The sequence below is a fragment of the Asterias rubens genome, chromosome 9 (genome assembly GCF_902459465.1).
Source record: "Asterias rubens chromosome 9, eAstRub1.3, whole genome shotgun sequence".
Taxonomy (NCBI): domain Eukaryota; kingdom Metazoa; phylum Echinodermata; class Asteroidea; order Forcipulatida; family Asteriidae; genus Asterias; species Asterias rubens.
In genome coordinates this window covers 1,419,073-1,443,120 of record NC_047070.1, presented here as the reverse complement: position 1 = coordinate 1,443,120, position 24,048 = coordinate 1,419,073, and the positions used below count along the sequence as shown (strand labels likewise).

The following is a 24,048-nucleotide window of genomic DNA, read 5'->3' as shown; positions in this document are numbered from 1 at the left end:
TGCATTTCATAACAAACGGTTTTAAACACTTTTCAAAGACCAACTCGTCCGATCCAAGGAAACGTGTTCGTTTAATACCAGTAACCGAAGCAATATGCAACAAATGGAATTAGGTTGGTAAACCTGTAGAAAGAAAGGGAGCTCCCTCCCGATTTGTTGTAGGCGTCAGGCCGCTTGATCACAGGATCCATTAAATGTATTCAATTTAATTCAATTTACTGTGATCACCATTATGAAAGCACATGAAGACGTACACTTAATCTACTACAAATGTGACCTGCATCGAAATGAGGAATAAGGAATGTCACAAGATTTACTTTTTGAGTTATCCATAATAAACACGCAAATCTCCAACACGGTCATGCAACAGACTCGACTGTGCACACATGTACACCTTTATACAGAAATTATTGTAAAGGGGGCCTAAAAAAAGAAAAGAAAAAAGGAGAATCATAAAAACAGGTATGGCGAGTCAAAATAAGGTTGTATTAAAAAAAAAAGATTCTCTGATAAAACTGCAAAATAATATATGGATGGCACTGGGTATGGAGGAATTTTTAAACAGCTTCTTCCATTTATGGCCACAGATCGTTTTTCTTACGCCGCACCGTTTCTTTGGAATAGTCTTCCTGTACATTTTATTCGCCAAGCTAACTCTTTACAATGATTGTTTTATAAGTCCCTGTTGAAAACTCATCTGTTTAAAGCTGTTTTTTGTGGTAATTTGCTTGTTTGTATCTTGTATCTTTCTCTCATTGGTTATTTTTATTGTTTCTCTTTATGCGCTTAGAGGCTTTTATGCATTAGGCGCTTTACAAAATCAAATGTCTTATTAATTATTTATTTTATTTATAAACAATGTGTTGTCAACTCGCACCGTCCTGATCTTCACACCAGGGAGGTTTTGTCCTTCCTCCATGGTCACACCGTTGTATTTTGTTTATGAGGGAAAGTTATCTACCGTATATAATTTGTATATCAAACTCCTGCAGGTGACCTGCACGCCCTCGATCAGTTAATTGGTATATAAAACCATAAACTATCCACGATACGTCAACGAGTGTGCCACCTTGAACTTTTGGTATGGCAGTTATCAGTTGAACTTCCTTTGTTTTATATACGACCTCCATGGTTCCATTAGTTGCCAAGGTTTTTATCTTGGATGCCCTGGTAGTTGGAGGCTGTATTTAGATCGTCAGAACAAAGAAGAATGACCTAGCCCGTGGGTCATCCTCATAAAATGGACCAATGTATTCTCACTCGGTGTTCTCCATTTAAAGCCAGTGGACACTATTGGTATTGTCAAAGACCAGTCTTCTTACTTGCTGTATCTCAGCATAATTATGCATAAAATAACAAACCTGTGAAAATTTGAGCTCGATTGGTCGTCGGAGTTGCGAGATAACTATGAAAGAAAAAAACACCCTTGTCACACGAAGTTATGTGCTTTCATAATGCTTGATTTCGAGAGTCTCGAAATCAAATTCGTGGAAAATTACTTCTTTCTCGAAAACTACTCCACTTCAGAGGGAACGGTTTCTCACAATGTTTTATGCTAACCAACCTCTCCCTATTACTCGTTACCAAGTAAGGTTTTATGCTAATAGTTATTTTGAGTAATTACCAATAGTGTCCACTGCCTTTAAGAACACATTTCTCAGGCACTTGGTTTTTGGGTTGCACTGTGGTGATACTGAATATGATTCGTAAGACTGAGATAAAAATGGGAATCTCCAATTCCATGCACAAAGACCATTGTAACCTGTGACGTCACGTATAGGCCCTAACATCTTACACGGGGCCTGCATGCGCCTGTGGATGCAGGCACAATTTGTATTATATAGAGCAATCTTTGAACAGCTCATTTCGAATAAAACTTTAAATCTTATTTGGAGCTGTCTTCTGATTATTACCAACTTTGGAAAGGGGATGGGTGAGGGTTGCACCTCAAAACTTGTTCAGCTGTTTATTTCAACTTTGACAACTCTTGAATTGTGGAATTAGTTACGATTATTGTAAAAATCCCGTTAGTGACCAGTATTGTGCCATCAGACATGCAAGAACTTTAGACCTCGGAATCTCATAGTTCCGAAGTGTTGTTCGGAATTTACCTTTCAACCATTATGTTAAATATTACCTTTAAACAAACATTGAATACAAATTGAAATACACAGGGTGCAATCTGAAAGTTAGGAAATATTGTGCAATTCCCAAAAGGTGATTCCCATATTTTGCTCATACATAGACCAAACTAGGACGTTTGTCACGCTGCAAACATGTTTTGAAACATTCTGTAATATTACAGCATAGTCAATAGGCCTATTAAATTAAAATGGAAATTAATAAGCAACTAGACAAAAATCAGGAAAATAGCAGAGGCCTACCCATTGAAAGTACGTTTTAAGGGTGTTTACCTCCATGGTCACTACAACTCATCTGTTTAGAGAAACAGATGAGTTGTAATGACCATGGAGGTAAACATTAAAACATTCCAACGCAATGACTGATTGTGATCTGAAGTTAAATATCAATAAACTTTAGAACTTAATTTATCAGAATTTCCATGTTAATATTAACTTTGGGAAAACAAAATTGAATTACACAAAGAGTGCAACCTGAAAATCATGAAACGTAATAAAATTATTGGGAAATTTGCAAAAGGTGATTCCCGTTTTTGCTCAAAGACCAAACCATGACCAAACTGAGTCGAGAACGCTTTTCATGATGCAAACATGTAGAAACTTGCTGTAACCGTATAGAGCAAAGACCAGTAGTAAGCTGTCATTGCAAACAGCATAACGGTCAAAATGTGTTTACAAACTCTCTCTTGAACTATTATGGTAATAAGCAATCAGTCACAACATAACGTGTTTTAGATAGGTGTGTACCTGTATTTTGTGCGTGACGGGTATGATGCAACAACGTGCACAACACACCACAACATGTCACACCACGAACCAAACAATACAGCATACAGCTGTTTATTATTTTAAACCACGTTACGGGGCCACAAAGCGTCAAAAATTAACATATTCATGAGGTGGTTTCGAGTTTGTGACAAACATATGACGTCAGATATCGGAAGGTTTGGAGCACTCGACTTGACTGTAGGGAGGTCAATGTTTATCAAAACATGGTTTAGTAAAAAATAAATAAGTTTATTCTCATTTATTACAAATTTGATATTTATTGTACGCACTTTGAGTTTAACATGTAATTTAAGCGAACAAATTGTACGATATTACTTCCATTGTGTAAACTAGGTTGTAAAAAATGCGCAAGCTTCACTTTTACAAATGGTACGGTCCAAACGTAACAAAATCAGGTCATCATTATCATACGGGGATTGCCTCTCTTCTTTTGCATGCGAAATCAAGGGGAGGGCGTTTGAATTTCGAAATATCCTGACTGCTGGGTCGCTTGTCGTCGAGAGAAGAGAGCTAGCTAGCTGGCGAGCTTTGCATCAGTTTGGATTGTGTTTTGCGATGTGTTTAAGATGGACGCTCTTGGAATCACATTCTGCCTTGCTTTATTTAATCTACCAAGCCTATCTGAGGTAAGAATGAATGTTCATTTAGTTTTTCCAGCTGCATTTTAACAGGCGAAGTGAGGAAATTTTGGTCCGAGGTGTTGCAATACTTTTCCTTGCTGGGGGTCTTCTTCTGTGTTGGTCATTTAAATTCATTGTTCGTGTTCATATATTCTGACTACACAGCTGATGACAGTTGTTTTTCATGGTTTTACTGAAATGTTTGTCGAGTATATAACGGTTTACCGTTCATAGATAACATTTTACAGAACGTTCATTTTGTCTTGCAATCTAATAGTCTGCTACATGATTTCATATCGGTAGATCGAAACAAAAAATCACAAAGGAGTTCGAGTAAAATCGAACATGTCCGACGATTGCAACACACCAGCTGATCAGCTGGCAATGTTCCCCATTGATTGTCCTCGAAAAAATAAACCTTTAACAAAGCATTTTTTCCTGTAAATTTAATACATGTTCAACTTACGGTAATGTTATACATGAACTTGAAAAGATCTCATCCGGACTGCTGACATGGCCGATGTCACTTTAATTTAAAATATTATAAACGATAGTTTGCTTTTGTTTTTCCTTTTTGCTGCTGAAAACTAAACAACATAAATCATGGAGGAAGAATTATATAGGCCTCCCTAGCTAACATATTAGTAACAATGTAAAACAAAGAATGACTAATAATATAATGATGAGCTGTTCATTGTTTTAGTGCCATGCATTGTGAAACTTTTGTATGGGGGCAGCTGTCGTGGCTGTGGTCTGTACACTTGCAATTGCATTGAAATTGAAAATAAAGTTAATATTATCTGAAAAAGTGCAAAAATGGAACCCGGAGGAAATTACACACTACTTAAGCTGTACTGAACAGAAGTAATAAAAAGTACCACTCGCTCAGTATCACAAACTTCTTTGAGACAGGAGGACAATTTCTTCATTCTGTTTTCCTAGTACTTCTACTAAAATCTACATGCTTCACTTGAGAAGAGACTTGACTTAAAATTAATGAGAAATAGTAACTTTAACTGCAAAAATAAGAATTAAGATGTATGGGATCAGTGTTAATTAATATAAATGAAGGAAATGGTGTCTGCTTGAGAGTTCAAATGAGTCACTGTTCAAATGGTTTCTTGAATGAAAACTTCTTTGTTAGTTCTTATAATAATTTCAAAAAAAGTGTGATAGGCTAACCATTCATGTAATCATAAATTCTGCAGCATTTGTTGGTTGTCCAGTGGACTCGCTGGACAAACAACTGAAACTTTGGGACAAACTATCTCACAGAAAGTGATGCCTTACAGGTCATTGTGCAATCTTATGATGGACCATTTTCGTTTGCTTGTTCGCAATTCCAAGTTTATTTCAGAATCGCAGCAAAAGATGCAGCGTTGTCTCTTGAGATGTTCAGGCCTATAGCAATTCATTCACAAACCTTCAAAAACAGGACAATTAACTTATTTCTTTAAAATTGTGATGATTGAGAAGATGCCTGACTGAGAAGATAGAACTGTTGCAAATTGTTTACCAACCAATAACAGGATGACCTAAGATTGGTATACATGCAAAATAATGTTATTGGCATGATGTTTTGATTCTATCTTCATTGTCTTTAACTATTTGTTTGCACTCATTAATTTTGGTGAACTTTTGATTTCATCAATGTTTGTTCAATTTAAAATTGTAAACATTGTATGTTATGGGACATGCTTACATACTTTAGATAAGGTAAGCAGGTAAAATATTGCTTTGTCTGATAGCAGTAATGTTGACTTGATGTGAGGGTAATGTTTGCCTGTCCTTGGTTGAAGGAAGCTCACGTAGCTGCAACTGTGCTGCAACATAGTAAATGAAGACCCTTTCTCTTATTGAACCTTGGAGAAGGATAAAACATTGATTCTATCTCTCCTTAAAACTTAATTCAAACCCTGGCCTCTGTTTACTCATCACCACCTAGTCAGGCTTTTATGTTGTCCACTCGGGTCACCAAAATGAGCAAGGCCATAGATTGCTAGTTTGAATTGTTTGCAGCACAGTTGCAGGGACAGTTGTAAGTAAGAGGTTAAACCTTGTGTGAATTTGAAAATGCTGGATGCTTTTTCTGTTCAAAGACTAGGTAATCAAAGAGGCCAGGAGAAAATCTGGAAAAAAACTTGGACAAGAAAAAAGAACTTTTAAATATGTGCAACTTTTGTCTTCAAGTTTAGATTATTTCTTTGTTTAGGTTTGGAGAGAGAATTCCAGTGTTCTTAATAAAAAAACTTTTTAGTTAAAAATTTGTTGATAACACAATCTGTAGATCTTTTCTTTTATATTTCATTATCAATACTGTAATGTGGATCAAGGATCTTGATGTAGGATGTTATCCCTTTGAGGGCTTGTAATAAGTCATTTTAATCGATGACAAATCTATAAAATGATGGTAGTTCAATTTAGATGTGGGTTTACTTTAAACATTCAAACATTGCTCTCAAAATTACAGTTTAACACTAAAATAATGGGTTTTATACTTAGATTTTAATGCAAACCAGTCGAAGCAAACTTACTTTCAATTGTGTGATTTAGTTTAGGTCACTGAATAATATTTGTTATCTTTCCGAACAACCATCCTTGCCCTTTTAAACCCTAATCAAATTTTGTAAATAGCATTTTCCACAACCCTCACATGATGCCTGTGAAATGCACGGTTACTCCTTCCACATCAACAACACAGATTTCAAACTGATCGGGTTGCTTACATCAGTTTGAATTTGTTGTTATAATATGAATGAGTTTGGGCCCTGACCTGAGTGATTAGCATACAATCACAAGCAAAGCTCTGTGCATACACTTCTGACACTGGAGTGCACGAGGGCAGTTTGTGTTGTGGTGTGATGGTATTATGTGAGAGCCTGTCCAGGTCACTGTTTGTGCAGTGCTATGGCTCAACTGTAACGGTAGGCTGCACTAGCATCTAGAACAGCATCAGACCCTTGTATCTGGGAAGAGAACTGCTAATTTTGAGCTCTCCAGATATCCTGCAGGGAGGTTTTGAGATTGGGAGGGCTTGGCTTTGGGGAGATGGGGTCAGGTCACTAACCTACATGGATTTGTTTCTATTGCTGTTTAGTTTAGTGTTCATTGTATTTTCACTGGCCTCTGATCTGGTGCAATACAAGGGGTAAACAGATTGACTGGAATTTGTAGGCAGTGGGCCTTTCATGTGTTTACAACTTTGTGGACCTTTCATGATGTTTACAACTTCACAGAGTTGTAAATCTTAACTTTGTAGTAAAAGCAGGAACATTGTAAACAGTCTAGCTTGATTTATGGTGTGTTATATTTTGAAGGGATTGGAAATGGTAGATGTTCGATTTCATCTAGGCACATGTTTGAACACAGTTAGTTAAAGAAATGAGCTTTTTATGTAGCAGAAGCGTTAGGAAGATGCTGTAATAAGATGTTGCAAGCTTGGATGGTTGACAAAAACGCTGTATTTGGGAAGATAGGCAAATTCTAAAAACCAACTGATATTTTGAAATTCAGTATGTTTACTCACAAACGACACCAAGCTCAACATAAATATGTTTTCTCAACACCTAATGTACAGAAGGTTGTTACAAATTCCATGTTGAAAGCTTCTTTGTTAGACAATTGATTAATACTTATCGAATTTTTGTAACAACCTGAGCAAAAAAATATTGATGTCAGGAAAACGTGTAAGTTTCATTTGGACTTTTTTGTCAAAAAGTATTACTATTAGTATGAAAGTACTTTTTTAATGAGTCGTAAACTGGGGCAGGTAAACTTTTGATCATCAACCATATTGTGGTATGAATTCACTTGAATTGAAATTATCAGGTTTCATTTCTGAATGCAGGTCAATTCAAAGTTTAAAAACCAGCAGGAAAACCGAATGCATCCTCGTATTGTTGTCCAAAACAGAGGAAGGAAACAGTCTGACATTTCTTCCTTTAAAAACATGGCCTGAAATGCTTTCAACTCCTCTTCTTGATGTTGAACACTCACTTTACTTATAAACCAAATGATTAAATATTATGATCAAAATCTGTGAGATTTATTTATTAAACCCCAGTTACCAGCACAGTGTAACAGTTCCTGCCATGTTCCCTGGGCCCACACTCAATCTAATGGTTGGTTACTAAGGGCTACAGCTGTCTATTAGTAAGAGCCCAGCTGATTGGTGAAACCACAAGTAGTGTTTCCCAACCTCTGACCTCACGCCAGCTATAAATAGCACCAGCGCTGCCAGTTGATGGGGCGATATGCTAATGAGTTTGACTACCCAATCAGAACTGGGCCTGCCTCCAGCATTGGCCCTGTGTGTACAGTATGCAGTGTATTTCATGCATGTTTGATGTTTATTTGTAGGTGTCCCTATCTAATATAGTGCGGTAGGACTTGTGTAACTGGGGCCAGGTTGTGAATAGGACTAGGCATCAGGGTATGGTAGAAGAAGAAGCGGACCAAGACTTTGTCCAATTATAAACAGGAACAGGGAAGTTGGCCTCACAATGGTCGCAACCAGCACAAGTCAGTTGTTATTGCTGACACAAAGGCTTGATTGCAATAATAACGAAAGTCCCATTCTGCTAAGCTGCCGAAATCGGACTAACACGTGTATGGTCCTGCAGATAGGCTCTAACCCAAATTTTTGTTATTGGCCTGTTTTGCCGTAGTTTAGGGGGTTAAATAAATAACTGAATGTGTTTTTCTGAAAGGTCTGGTAGATAGTAGTACTCAGCAGGGATGATTATGGATTGGAATTCAATTGAAATACAATGAGGAACAGTTTGATTTAAAGAACATGCTAGATTATTGATCAATTTGTTGTTGATCGACTTTGTCTCTCTTACAAATACATATTCATAGGAGGACACCAATGATTAAGACATTAAATGTCGCACTCATACTTTGAAACATATCAGACACAAACGAATCAGTGAAAAGGCGGACTTATTCCTGTCTTCCCATATTAAACGAAAGCAAGTTCTTATTTATAGCACGTTTATCTCGTTTTAAGGGAATGTGGAATTGTTAAGAGGGAAGTCATTTCTTCAGGAAATTTTTAAAACTTGTTTGATCATAATACATCTATAGAACAAATAGATGGAATCTTCTTTAAACCATCTTTCATTCAATCAAGAAGGTCAGTGAACATTCACAAGAAAGCGTAGTTTATCCTGATAAAACAATTGACAATGGTAAACCTTGTAAGCATACTTGACTTTAAAAGCTGTAATTCTTGCTGTATTGCTACATCACAAAGGTCTATCGGGATATGTTTTGTCAATAAACTCACTTCATCATAGCACTGTATGCAGAGAACCCAAGGATGGACTGAAGTGTATAGGCTACAATATTGCATCTCTGTGTCACCAATTCTGAAGCAGCTCCTCCAGGGTAGCATAAATAATCAGACCTGGAGACCTGAAGAATGAAATTTAACCAGACCTACCAGGCAGCCCTTAGGTTATTATATAATACCACTTGCTGGCAACCCAAGGCCACTTGATCAACAAGCCTTCAGGATCAAAATAATCATGCCCTTTAAAAACAATATTTTGTAGGTCTATCATTCTGATTTGAGTCTTCAGCAAGGGGCTATAAGCTTAGCTGTATCTTGCAGTTGGACATATTTTGTTATTTGTTAAGAAGTACAAATCATTTTAATTTCTTTTAATTATAATCAACTGCTGAGCTGCCATGCTTCCATGGCCTTAACTGCAACCCTGCAGACTTGTCCAGGGCTTGAAGTCCAGTGGACAAATAACAGATTACATAATACAAGGCTTGTTGTGAGTGGCCCCTGGATATGAATAAAAATTGTGACCATACCTGTTAATACATGTATGATGATTCATTATAAAGGCGCTTTTCAGAACCATACTTTGAAAGTGGCACCGTTTGGTATTGGATATTTTGAAACTAGGAGGACAGGGCCTAAGCTGGAGCCGGAGCCCAAGCTGAAGTTTTATTGTGTCAGTTGTAAACACGACTTTAAAAAAGTGGCATAATTAACTATGTTCACAGCCATCAAATATCTAAAAAACCTTTTCCCCATTTTGTGTACACAATTTTCAAATGAATATGTTCAGATTTTGAAATACAGAGATTCTGTTTGAAAAAGAACAGTTACGGATAGCACAGACAGTTGTGGTCGCTTGTCATCAGTAATTTTGTGGATTTCTTTTATTTACCACTTGAAGATAAGAGTTGTGGTCTTGGTTAACCACAAACCCACAAACATTTGTGTTTATTTGTTCCAGACATTTATTCCCCTAGGCAGCTTGCAAACTGTAAGTGAGCTCACAAATTGCTTTTATGTTTTCAACTTAAAGGATTCCTTTATCTTTGTTAATTTTAAAGTCTTTGTATCGCAGCTTCACCATTAGTGTACTTACGTTTGGGAGCATTGCTGAAAAATTCACCCAAAAATATTTGATGGAATTTTGCTTAGTTAGGGGATATAAAGAATACTGTTTTTTTTTGCCCCCAAAAGTGCACTGATGTGTTTATAGGCACTGTGTACTCAGGATTGTATTTTTAGGTTTGAAATGATCACTGAAATATGACGGTGGATTTCTTTTGACAGAAATTTCCTGTGTTGGTAAATATTTGATTAAATGTTTTTTGACCTGAGCGATACCAGCATATTTCAAGAATTCTAACTAAGTAGGATCATGGAGGTAGGTAGGATTGAAAGGTGATGAGAATTAACATTGACAACAATTCTCCCAAGGTGTTAAGTTGTCACAGACTTGTCAATCCATGAACGAAGGTAGTCCCAAGTTCCTGGTTTGGACACTTTCGTTTTTTTCGGCAAGCATTAGTGTCATCATCAGGCAGATGGGAAAGCAATCTTGTAGTGCAGTTTCTAAGCCTGTGTGATTGAGCACATGTTCTAAACCTACTGGCTTGTCTTTAGTTGAACGAGACCTTTCAACCATCTTTCCACTTAAGTAATCATCTAGTTATCGATGACACTCTGTACGCTAGTTCATGGGGAATATAAAGCGCGTCATGCTGCATGCACCATCAAGACAACTAATTTAATTTCTCATTAGACAAGTTTTATCCCTCTAAGCAATGAATAATTTGGTGCGGTAAACAAAGTTGAGAAGCAAGGCAGAGATTTGAAACATGGAAGCCCTCCACAAAATAAACAATTCAAATGTAGTCTGGTTTCTCTGTTATATCTAATAAGCAGATTTGATCACAATCAGTGGTATTCTGGGAGTCGGACACAACATGAATTTTATTGAGTGTGAATTGATATTCCAATTGTTTTATTTTATTGTACAGGCAAGGGAGTTTTGCCAAGTAGGAGGCTATTGGTGTGACACAGGACATTGCTGTGGAAGTGGAGAATGCTGCACATATTACTATGAACTCTGGTGTAAGTATATTAATCATGTTGCGTTCCCCCGGGGGTGGATTTCACAAAGAGTTAAGACTTAAGTCTTATTTTGACAAGTTACTCTTTGTGAAATCGACCACCGGCAGTATTGAAAACTGATTTCGATTTCCAACTAGAGACTGACCTATAGCTATTTCTGCTGATGTTTTTATCCTGCATTTTTTTTTTTACTGAACAGCGCTTTGAAACAGTGTTGAAGCACTTTATAAATAAGGGAATCAAAGTGTGGTTAAGAGGTTTTCAACTATGTGGTTTAATTCCAACGAGGCCTGGTTCTTGATAATTTTAGCGAGACAAAGTCGAGGTAAATTATCAAGAACCAGGCCTCGGCGGGTTTAAACCACTAGTTGAAAACCGATTCAACACACTTTGATTCCCATTCATAAATACCTTTTCAGTAAAAAAACATCAACACTTTTGGTCAAAAAGTAAAATAAATGCAAAAATTATAATTGTTCAATGATTCTTTCAACACAACACCCCTCCAGCTATGAAATGGTAAGGCCCTCCGCCGCCCTCAGGTAAACAACTCCTTATAAGGAGATTGCTGTGCGCGTCGCGCGTATCGCGTGAGGTGGCACAACTGTCCCGACCGTTGCTCTCGACCAATAGGAATGAAGAAACTGTCTTATAATTACAGGTGCAAGCTCGCGTGTCACGCCCATGTTTCAACACTTTTTACTGGTCATAAACAAAGGTTTGTACACACCCACGTGACGCGCTCTCCACCAATAGGAATAGCAAAACTGTCTGAGGTATTTATGAATGCAAATTTAAAGTTAAGTCATGGTGGCGAGGATTTGAATTGGAGTACATGTAACACAAGATGGTGTTGGTTGATAAAAGCCTTAAACCTTGAACTTGCCCTCGGAGTTGGTAATTGCTGGAGGGCTTGTGGTCATTGCCTCTTGGTGTGTCCTTGGGTCTTTGTCCTCCCTCTATTGTTCCAATCTAGACAGTTTTATTTATCAATTGATGTACCTGGTGTTTTCATTCATGGTTGAATTAACTGACCAAATCATACCTCGTATGGTTGATTTATTCAATGGCGACGATGTTACAATAAATATTTTGCAAAGGGATGAATTTGCGAAATCATGACTGAAATTCAAATTTTGTTTGGATTCATTTCAATTGAGCATTGAAATCAAAGAGAATTGTTTCAAGTTTAAGTTGAAAGGTTAAGCTACCGAAAACAAAAAAGTTTGTCAAAAACTCAAAATGAGGTGTGCAAATTATCGGCTCCAATAAGTTTATCATTAAAATACCAGATTAAACAGGAAGCCCTGATGAAAAGTGAGATTCCTAAAACTCACCCGCGTACCCCCTCTGGTTTAGAACAGACCCCCCCCCCTTCGTGCATAAGGAAACAAACCAAGCAATTTTTTTTTTTTAATATTTATTTTGCGTCTTTAAACTATTGGCTTCGCGTTGAAAAAAGGCGACAAATAGTTAAAGTGATGGTTCATGACTCATTTCATTATCCCTGATAAATTGTGCAGTGGTTCACCCCCAACCAGTCCTTCTAAAATAACTTCATCTGTCAACGCCAAGGACCCTAAAAACAAAGCCTGCTTGAATTCCAGGAATCTCAAGGTCTCATCCTGATATATCAAGATCCAATTTGAAAATTTGAGGATCAAACTTGGCAGAGGTTTTGATGCCGTGCTGTAAACTGACAGTGTGGGAGAGGATCGGTCCCAGATGTTTTTTAGCTTTAAGGTCAATGTCCACGTGTACTGTGCCTTGAACTAGATATAAAAGCGCACATCTGATTGAACAAAGGCCTGTGGTATTGTGTGCATGTATTATCGATCAACTCGTATTCCAAATTGATGACTACTGTGTTCTGCTCCAGAAAAGCAGACTTCAAAGTTTGTACTTGAAAGTGAAGGAGTGGTGTTCCTTGTATCTAAAAAATAATCTACTACATGTATTATGTACAAGTGTATGTGATTACATTACTTATTTCAGGCTTCAAGTTATCCTAAAGCACCCACAGCAATTGTTATGGTGCCCCATGCTTTTGCTGCGATGCACTTCGCAAATTTTAACTACAAATTTACGGCTTTGCGAGATGTGGTCTGCCTTTCCAGACGCTTTCGGGCTATACAGCTTTGTCTAAGCCATGAAAGGCTTGACAAAGTGGATATGTTGACATTGACAAACATTATCATTGGAATCTTGGCTTTGAACTTTCACACAGCATGTGCTGCCGACAACGCTCTCTTGAGTATGTGTACATCTTTCAAGAACTATCTTTTGGTCGTTGCTTGGGCAGGTTCCGAGAACAGATGATGCAATTCATATTTAATGCGAATGCCGCTCAAGCTGTGCGTCCTACTTACGGCAAGAACAAGTATGAACAAGTTCACTGTGGAATACTTCTAGCAGTGTGTTGCATATAATAGGCCTAGTTAGTTAGTGTTCAGGGATATTGCAGTAAATGCATACATAATTATGTATACTATGAATAGAAAATGTTGAAGGGTTCACATAGAATGATTTGAAACTCTGAAAGCAAAGAGGAGGGATTTCAAATTCAGAATTGTTTTCAAGAAAAAGTCCTTTCATAAGCCATTTAGAGATATGGCAGACACAATATTACAACACTATAAGGTTTGGGTAAATTTGTAGGTAAGTAGCCGAAATAGCTTTCAATTGATCTGCCTTTTTCTGCCAATTAGTCTTAAACTTTGTGATCTTTTTTTGTCCTTCTATACAACTGTTTACAAATTTATATGCAGTATTGGTCCCTGCTTGTTGTTTTTACACATCTTTGCAGCATCATAAAGATCACTTGCATTCTGAACTGAAAACACATCTTTGCAGCATCATAAAGATCACTTGCATTCTGAACTGAAAAGATTGTTTTTTTTTTAAACTTGAGTTTTTAGACTACATTCTAATGACCATCAAACAGAGCTTGAAACTGACAAATGAGATCCATTTTCTCTTAGTGCTGTCACATGAAAAAAGTTTCTAAGTAATCCGGTCATTTTGATTCAGGTCTGATCTTGTGGAAACACTGTTGGTCTAGTTAACTTTTTGAGCTGCAAACCGTGTACATTTATCCAACCAACGTCGAGCCCTGTAATCTTAAGTACAATGTACAGCTTGTGGTTGTCGTAACCAATCGATATTTTAAGGGGATTGAACACTACAAGGTTGATGTATCATGTACAAGAATAAAACCTGTAAGGCAATGATGATAAGCTTTCTCCTCTCAGCTTATACATTAGAATCAAATTAAGTCGAATTTCCCTTCGGATTATAAGGAACTATTGCTTCTAATGGAAATATCCTCGACACCCTCCCCCTACCCCCCCCCCCCAGATTGAGATGCCTGACTTCATCATCAAGTGACTTTGTCCTTGTTTCCTGTGATGAAGTGTTGAAGGCTGAAGTTGCTTGCGTTGGTGAAGGGGTGTGGTCAAGGTAGCCTTAGGCTGGGAGTTGAGAAAACAAAACAAAGGTCATTTTGAAGAGGCAGTCGAACCTTTATGAAAGTCAGAAATTAACCAAAGAATAAACTGCATTGGCTGCCCACGCTGAGGTCAAATTACAATGGACAACTCTCGGCCAATGATAGGTCTTCCTTTGACCTCAATGAGGGCGCTGTTTAAGCAAGCTGTGTAAGCGAAGAATGCCTAGAACTGTTGAGCTCGCACATACATAAAGCAAAACTTCCCTGCTTAAACAGTCAAATACGCTAACATAGCACAGAGTTCCCTGCTTCTGTAAGCGGCGATTCCTTTTCGGCCTTATTCTTTGCAGAGCCTTGAGATTCCGCCCTGTTCAATTTGCTACAGATGGGACAATTATGATCAGTAGTTCTACCTCCATGATCGGTACATGTGCCCAGCTTCGCACAATAGAGGCCCACAGGTTACACAGCCTGTGATCCTTTGTTGAGTTTCCTGTTTCACACCCTGGATCTGAGACAAATTCCCAGGCACTCACTTAGTGTTGGATTGTGGTCAGCCCAAATTAGAAGGCATGAATTTGTGGTGAAATAATCGCATGCACGTATAATAAACATTGAGTAAAGATACATCAAGTACAGTACGTGGAATGGCAACCTATAATTGGTTGCACCTTGTCGTAGAAATTCCCAACAATGAGTGGCAACAAATCAAATAGAGCTTAATAGCGATATTATTACTGTAGGATGATGTTGAGGAATATCAGAGTTACTCAGTTCTTAGTAACTAGTATTGTTTTCTTTCTCGCAATGAATAAAGTGCCTGTACATGTACATGTAAAATGAGTTCACTCCATTGTTTGTTGGTTTCCAAGGACTGTGTTCATTAGCCTAATCTAGCATTCATAATTGTTCGCAAATTGGGGTGAATTTTTCTGAGACTAAATTTGGTCGTCTGAGAGGATCAGCTGTTTAGAACCTACATGTACATTAAGTTTGTATTTATAATGAGATGCACCATTGTTGGGATTTTATTGGGAATACCTGCACCTGCAGAGACACCCCACCAAGAACACGGGGCTCTCAGCGTTGTGGGTTTTTTGTTTCTACAAACGAGAGGGTGAATGGATGGATTGACTCGCAGTGTTATTTGTACAGATGAATGTTTTTCCCAGTAGTCGGGCCCACTGTAATGTCACCTCTTGATCCCTGGTGTGTAACTTACTTTCTGCCATTGTGGTATCGTTTGGGAATCTCATGGCCTTTGATCTGTCACAGGAGTAGATTACACACATCCCCCAAGGCCAAAGGATTAGGTTTTTAGAATGTTTTTTTTTCTTTTACTTTTTTTTTGCACCCACATAAACTCAAGCCCAAATACAATTTCTCTGAAATTTGAGCATCGGACTTGTCATCGAGAGTTCTTTCCAGTAGAGTTTGATATCTTTCAATGATGAGAAGGAATTTTCCTTCCTCCGAGGTTGCAAAAATGATTCTTTGCGCGTAAACAAGTCTCTTTAGTCTATGTATTCAGATACAGTGATGTCTACAGATTCTGAAAATGCATCATCTTTTTAATACACGATTTTGAAACTAAATTCAAAACTCATATTCACCAATTTAGGTTTTAAGGGGCTTCTATGAGTCAAATCTGTTGTTGAGTTTTAAACTGATAATATTAGATATTAGACCTGGGCCCAGTTTCATTGAGCTGCTTTAAAAGCAGATAATTTTGCAAATTCTGCCAAGCAGAAATAAGCAGGCTACCGGTAAAAAATGCTATGAACACATGGTGTTTTGGCTGGTAACAGGCCTGGAATTTCATCTTTGAGATGGCAAAGCCATTTCAAAGGTCTGTCCGTTGAGAATGTTTACAGTCTATGGGAGATATTTGAAGGGGCACCAAGGCCAAAACCAGGGCAATGGAGGCCAAGGCCTCTGTGTAATTGCAAGCCTGTGGTAACTTAAAAATTGTTTTGCTTATTCTTATTTTTGTGCTTAGGCAGCTGTAAGAAATTGGGCCATGGAGTCCCTCTCTATCAAATTGTTAACTGCTTTTTTCCTGGCATTAAGTTCCATCATTCCTCCTGTAGTGTAGTATACAAAGTAGAGTTGCTTAATGTTTGTTTGTTTGTTTCCATTTCAGGGTTTTGGCTGGTATGGTTTCTCATCGTGTTTATCATCGGCTTTTGCGTCTGGCAGAGGAAACGTTTCCACCCCATGAGGGGCCACCCCAACCACCGCACATGCTCCATCCAAGATTTTCTCAGGGGATTCAATTTTGAAAACATCACTCCAGGTGAGTGTCGTGTCCGCGCATAAATCGACGGGGTTGCTTGTAACTAAATGCAAGGCAAATTTGTCAATTGGATTATTTTCAAAGGGTATTTCTGGGGAATACACAATGCATCTTAACCAGTTCTGATTGAATTACTTTGTTGTGTTTTGGGTTTTTTCTGTGTCCCGGGAAGATTCAGAGCTGCAAGTGATATCTTTTTTTTTCTTTTCTTTTTTTTCCAAAACTAAAGTGGTAACATTTTTGGATTTTTTTTGCCTTAAATGGGAGGTGGGGACATTGGTTGAGTTAGGTTTAATTTACTGTGTTGACCATTTTATAAATGAATCGGTTGATTACAAGTTGAAATAACATCTTGTCGAGATGTGTTGAGCTAAACTTCATTCCAACAAACTCTTAAAGAAAGCTGTCATTTATTTGTTGTGGTGTTTTAAACATAATTTTTTTTGTCTTCAATTTGCAGTGCCACCTTGTAAGCTGCCCTCGTACTCTGAAATCGGGGAGACTGTCGGCTATGACACGCCTCCCCCGCCCTATACATACTACTATATCCAAGCAGCTACGTCTGGGTTTGGGAGCAGTACGGGTTGTCACTCCTGCAGCAGCGGTGGCCTTCCACCGTTGACGCAGAGATTCACGGAAGCTGCAATAGAAAATACAGGGTATGTTGGCCATTCCTTATTTTCTAGAACCTAGGGTTGATTTCAAGGCAATAAAACTCATCGCAAGACAAATTGTCATAATTGCTATTACCATAGTGATTTATATTTTGACATCACACCTTATTTGGCAACTACGGTTGATTTGCAGTTACGATCAATCTAAGCTCTTTGTATAATTTGCCCTAGTACTCCCTTTTGAGCATGGATGTTTTTTTCGTCAATAGGCCTAACCTGGCATTTCTTGACTTCACCATTACCTCATTTTCAGGCCAGCTTTTACTTTGACAGAATTGAGCTAAAAAACAAAAAGAACGTTAAAAAACAAGAAATTGTATAAATACTTCAAAGTTTCTCAGTGAAGCAATTGCTACCATGCTCCTGGTGATTCTCATGGTCACCCATGAAATGCCCCCCAAGAGTACTCATTTTATTGTCCTCATAGTGTTGCCCTTACACGAGCAAGGACTCAGGTGCTGATATAGCTTGAGTTGTTTTGGAACCAGCATTTTTATCAATATTATTAGAACTGTGTTCCAAAGTCCCCTGTCCCTAATCACACAACGGCCGATAAGACCTGGATGATACAAACACTGGTCAATGATGCCGGCCGCATATCAATGTTGATTCAGTATTTAAGGATCGAGCCGCAGCAGCTTGACCTTTGAGCATTTTTTATGATTGGAAATAACTGGGTACTTGTTTTTCAAACACCTGTCAATATTTTGTAATTTTAAAAGTGTTTATTTGTATTTTTTAATCCAGGGGTGACGGGGAGAGTAGATTAGAAACACCGGACTCCAGCGAGGCTCCACCAAGCTACAGACTGATCATGGAATCATCTCGCGAGCGAGAAATGCAGGCCGTGGCTGCGGCACTTACACAGACATTGAACCCATCGATCACCCCTGCGGTGACCCCTTGTGCCACACCGGTCAGGTCACCGTGCCCGACACCTCGGCTGTCAACTCCTATCTCTACGCCCAGGCCTACGCCCGCAGCCACACCGTCTGCCACGCCTAGGCCGACTCCCTTAGCCACACCTGTTGCCACACCTAGACCAACACCTACAGTTACACCGTGTTCGACGCCAGCGATGACACCAGCAGTATCTAGATCTCCCAAGTCCTTTTCCCTGGCTGGCAGTCCTTCAAGGCACCTGTCGCCCTCCGCTAGTCCCTTGAGGCAATATAATGAACAAAGTGGCAGTAGTAGGCGTGGTTCGGCCACGCCAACACTCACACCAAATTCAGGGAATACCACGGCGACGGACCATGGTGTAACATCGACGATTGTGGATTTGCAAATCAACGATAAAGGTTCTCTGAACTATGTGACAAGGCTGACTTGAGGTAGCCTTGCTGTTTTTTTTGTGTAAATGTTTGTTTTCCGCTACCGAATAATTGTACGCATCGTATTGCCATTCTGGTGCCTCATCGCCCCCCTCTGTAATCCCCATTATCTTTCTCTTTAGTGGGGTGTCCTTGTTTATAGTTAACCTCAAAGGTGTTATAAAATCTCAAGTTTGACAGGCGAAGCTGGTTAGAGAACTATTAATTTGTACAACTGTTTTGGGAAAGGAAAACTTTAAAATAAGTCTCAAAATATGCATTTTATTGGGCAGAATCCTTTATTTATGTTCATCTACTTAGACTTTTTAAGCTGCTTTTAATCAGTGATTTTTTTTATACGCATTTTTTCAGGCACTTATTCCCGGTTTGTATGTATTTGTTTCACTGGAAATACTATTTATTTGGTTTGGCAATTTTGAGGAACTCAAAAGAACTCTTTACAACCTCCCATTCTAGAAAAAACCATAGTTGCATTTCTGTCATTACCCTAGGTAAGGTCAAACTAAGCTCATTGACCCTAACATGACTTGGGGCTTAAAGAGGAAACATCACGCACTGGATGCATGGCCATGTGTGATTCCACAGATCCTACACGTAGTTAAAACAGTTACTTGCCTACAGATGTGCATGATCCTATGAGTCACTTCTACTCATGTGAAAAGAAAAAATAGCGTGCGGAGAAAAAAAAAGGCTTGAGACCTAGATTGATGGCCTTGTTTTCTAACTTTTTTTGGCAGTCCTTGGGGCAAAGTTCTTTTTTGAACTGAGCACAAGTTTTCAAATTTTCAAACTCTTGTTCAGTATTTTTTTAACATCTTATCGATGTTGTTTACTTCTTTAGTTTCTAGCAAACTAGCAATGCAAAGCTGAGGCAGCTGTAGATTATTTATCTTTAGACTTATTTCATTTTCTCAATTCTGTTTTCCCAAATATTGGTCTTGTTGTGTTTTTACTCTGGGGCTTTTATCTGAAAAAAAGTTGAATGATCGAAGGAACAAAACTATCCCAAATGTACTTGGAGATTCTGGGAGTAAAATGAAAATTGTGTACAATTCTGTTGTTGTAGAAAGTGTTGTGTTGAATGCTGGTTTAATTGCCTGTGGTGAATTTTCTAGCATTACAACAATTTACTTCTTCATTTTCATGTTTGAAATTGACTGAAACCATGTTAAGCTGGACAGCAATCCCTCATGACAATGAAAGTGATTTGCATATTTATACATATGCAAATTTATTCATAAGTACAACTCTATTGCTCAGAGTATCATCTTTAATTTTACAAAGATATAAAAAAGCTTAATACAATTTTTGTATATATATCCAAAATGACCTCGCATGAAAAAGACCTCGCAAAAAAGTAACCAGTTTCAATGTTTTTGACTTTGTTTTTCACTGGATTTTATAACACAGTACTGTTTTCTCTGTGCTTGCCAAAGTTTCCTGTTGAGATTTTGGAGCAGGGGACATTTTAAGCCAGTTGAAAGCTTATTGAAAAGCGTAAAGTAATAAATAACCCAGGAGTATTGCATGGCTTAGCATGGGAATTATGCTTGTAAATGTGCTTACTTCCTGTCACATAAAAAGTCCTTGCTATACATGTGGACAAATGGATAGCTGTAAGTTTAGAATGTTGCAGGCCTTGAACTCGCTTGTGTAGCTGGGCCCAGCAATTACCCTTGGGTAACAGCCACCTCTATGAGGAGAGTGTAAAGTTGGAACTTTGCCACAGCAAAAAACAGGGAGCAAAAACACAAGGCAACATGTCATTAGCTGTGGGTGCAACTAAGAGCTTTTCACACGACAGCAATTTAACTGGGGTCCCTGGCTGAATTTTAGCATGGTTATAAAATGTAGCAATGTTTGACAAGGTTTTGCAAGAGAACTTGGACGGTAACAAAAAATGGTTGTCCTTTACACTCAAGGTACATTTTGTGAAATTTTACAACCATGCTATAATTTAGCAAGGGACCCTTGCTAAATTGCTGTTGTGTGAAAGGGGGCTTTAGGCTTAGGTCCATCGCAATGCATCGAGGCATTCACTTCTTGGGATTGCCAAGGACAGTGGTTTTAAAGAATTGATTCTAAGTGCTGCCTTTGTTTCTTAAAGAACACAAATGGCTGATGTTGTTTTAAGTCCGAAAGTTTCCTTAATAGCTTAATACTGAAACTACAGAAAATGTTGGTTTGGATTTTATAGTTCATTCTTTAAACTTAAAAGCGTTGAAAGCAAGAAAAGTACAGTTAATTTAGACACACAAAAAAAGAGCTTAAAATTGATTCCATCAACGAAGATGTTTGTTTAATCTGGTGAGATTTGAGTAAAGACTTACGGGGTTGATGGTATTTTAAAAAGTAACTTCAACTGTTTTTGTTGTCGCGTTAAGCTTTAAGACTGTATCCAAGGAACTGTGCAATGTACAGTGTTTAAAGCATACAGTGAACATTTTTTTGTACTAAAGATTTTTTCTTCCTTAAAACGATCTAGTGCCTGTTTAATTAAAAGATACACTGACTGTTGCATAATATGCAGCGAATCGACCCACCTATGGGCAATAGTACATTTATTGCCAATTAATTAATTGTTAATTGTATATTTGTCTGCATGTTTAGTTAGAAGAAAGACCATTTCTCAACTTTTTCATTCTATTATCAGAATTGTAGTTTTGAGTTTTTGCGTTAAAAAAGGTATTGAAGTAGCAAGGCTCTATCCATTATTCATGTGAATTTGAATTGTACTTGTCCAGTCTTTTGTGATTGAGAAATGTAGCAATGAAAAATCGTATGTTAATGCATGAACAATTTACATGTAGAAATGTATACTTAACAACTGTTTACTTAAATGTTTTGAAAACAAGTAAAGATTGCATTAGTCTTTCAATTTAACATTTATCTGAAAACGCTTTTAGAGTACGCTCAATTAATTCATGAAGTCCAGAGGCAATTTGTAAAATTTCCCGAATCTCTCACCGGTATCCGAAGATAACGTTAATCTCTTTGGATCAAGTTAATTTCTTGTTTGTTCTTTTGAAATTTGCATTATAAATGCCCCAGCAATCTCCTTTTCTGTCATGTTGTTATATAATTTATTACCTTAAGGTTTATTTAGAATACTTGTGTATTTACAAATATATTTAGTTCAAGTTACTCATTAGCGCTGTGTCAAAACACACCTTATTGATTATTAGTGGATGTTGGAGGAAGATTTTTGCAAGTTTGGACAATTGAGTTGAAACCTTCGTCAAGGTGGATGAGTTGTCCCGCAAGGTGCAGGGAGATTTTTGTTATCTTTTCATGGTTTACAGCGGTTAACAATTTGCATACTTTATGGTTCCCTATAATCATTTTTTTATTACAGTCAAAATAAATTTTGCGTTTGTATGTAACAGAGCATCCAGTCTCATGGAACAAGGATGGGTATTACCTAAACTTCTATAATGGCTAAGTACCGTAACAAATTAAAGAAGGAGTACTTTCTGTGAAAGTTACAAAATACTACCTTCGAGTAAGACTCTGCTGGAGTCAAAACTTTAGACCGTTAACTTTTTTTTGCAAAGTTTCGATGACTGGGAAAACCTTCCTAAAATTGGGGCAAAAGAAAGATGACAATGGGGAAAGCATGGCTTAATTTGAAAAAGGATAGTAAATCCTGTTCTTTGATTTGTTCCATGAGGTGTAGTTGACGTTGATATTCCATTGGACAGGAATTAGACTGGGGATGTTTTTTGTTGTTTACATGCATCTGTTTTTGTTTTGGTCAGTGGTGCTATTTTTATATATAAATATAAGAGTTGTGTGTGATGTGCCAACTGGTTGGCCACACACATGATAAGGTTACAATTTCTTTAACTCTCAGTCTTTAAAAGTGTACAAAATATGTTTATGGTATCTAGAAAACAGTTGTTTTTGACAGTTTCAAGCTCGTTAAAACTGTTAGAATTTTTTGAGGACATGTATGGCTATCTCTCTTTATAAGCCTTGTCGTTTTGAACTCATTGTCTCTTGGACCTGATACTAATGCTGCACAATCGATGATTTTTGTCGGTGTTCGTTTTTTTTACTGAAAAAGAACAACTTCTTAGCAATTTAAAAATGAGATGAGGGTGTAAGCAGAGCAGAGTTATGCATGTTCTCATACCAAAAGAAACCTCCACATTGGAGTGTTGTTGGGTTTTTTAAAATAATGTTTGTATAATGGCTATCTTAATGTTGTTATACAATCTGGAGTCCAGACTGTAGCATATTAAGAAGACCCAATTGGGATTGGTATGGTGGCATAGCCATAAAAGAAGTCTGCCCTTTTTGTGAAAGCTCAGATTTTTTTTAATTTGTTAAAGGGGTTGTCCTAAGGGAGTTGGAATGACCTCTGGTTAACTTGTTCTCCTGACCTTTCTGAACCAGATCTCGAAACAGAATGAAAAAGTTTGTGGTATGGGTAGAAACGTTAAGTTTCTTCTGCTGTCTGACGTACCATATTGAGTTTGTTTGGGACACAACATTTGAGCTTCCATAAACTGGGTGGGATATAAGTAATAGATGTTGACAATTATTAGTAAGTGGTTTTTGGTGGAATTATGATTCTAGTGTGTACATACTTTGTAAATATAACACATATTTTTTCGTGTATAATGTCATGCCAAAGAAAGTATACATTAATACAAGAATAACAACTTGAATATTTGCCTTTCTGTGAGTCCATTTATTTGTACAAACTTACTGGTTTGTAAGTTTGTATTTGTTAATTAATTACAGACTAGATCAGATGTTTATGATCTTCTGAACAAAATTTTGCTGTTTTCGTGCCACCCATTCATCTGGGAAAATGCACAATATTCTACATTGACATCAATTGAATATCACACACACACAAATGAACTTTGCTTCTAAAATGTTAAATACTCCAGCAGTTAGGGATTGACTTTAAGCTGATCAGCCCAGCCTCCTAGCCTCTAAAAAATGAAAGGGGATGATGTTTAAGTGTCCTTGATCTAAACCTATAGGATTCATGTCCCAGCCCATCAATCACCTGTCAAGACAGGTTGTTACTTGTCCAACCCCTAGTATGGATCAATACCTATTCATTTTTATTAGATCTCAAAGAGGCTCTCCTGTTTTCATTGATCAATGATTCTCAACAAAGCTGCCGATAACCGGAGGTTTAAAAAAAACATCTTTTGTTGGGCTGCCTTTGTTGGTTAAGGAAACAGTGGGAGAAAATGGTGATCCGTTGCTTCTATAAAGAAACCGTAGTGAAAAGAAGGAGACCTGAAAAAGTTGTGTTACATAATTTGACCAATGGGAGTTTTTCAGTAAATAGAAGACAGTTCTAGTCATTGTAACAGTGGTAGGTAGCTTGACCGGA

General features: G+C 37.7%; 1 protein-coding gene across 1 annotated transcript; it reads left to right on the top strand.

The window, feature by feature from the left end:
- The first annotated feature begins 3,387 nt into the window (after positions 1-3,387).
- Positions 3,388-23,362, top strand: LOC117294508 (WW domain-binding protein 1-like). The gene is made up of 5 exons (XM_033776950.1): positions 3,388-3,556; positions 10,844-10,937; positions 16,529-16,681; positions 17,142-17,340; positions 18,103-23,362. The coding sequence occupies exons 1-5, from the start codon at positions 3,497-3,499 to the stop codon at positions 18,686-18,688; spliced, it is 1,092 nt and encodes a 363-aa protein (XP_033632841.1). The 5' UTR covers positions 3,388-3,496; the 3' UTR covers positions 18,689-23,362.
- The last annotated feature ends 686 nt before the right edge of the window (positions 23,363-24,048 follow it).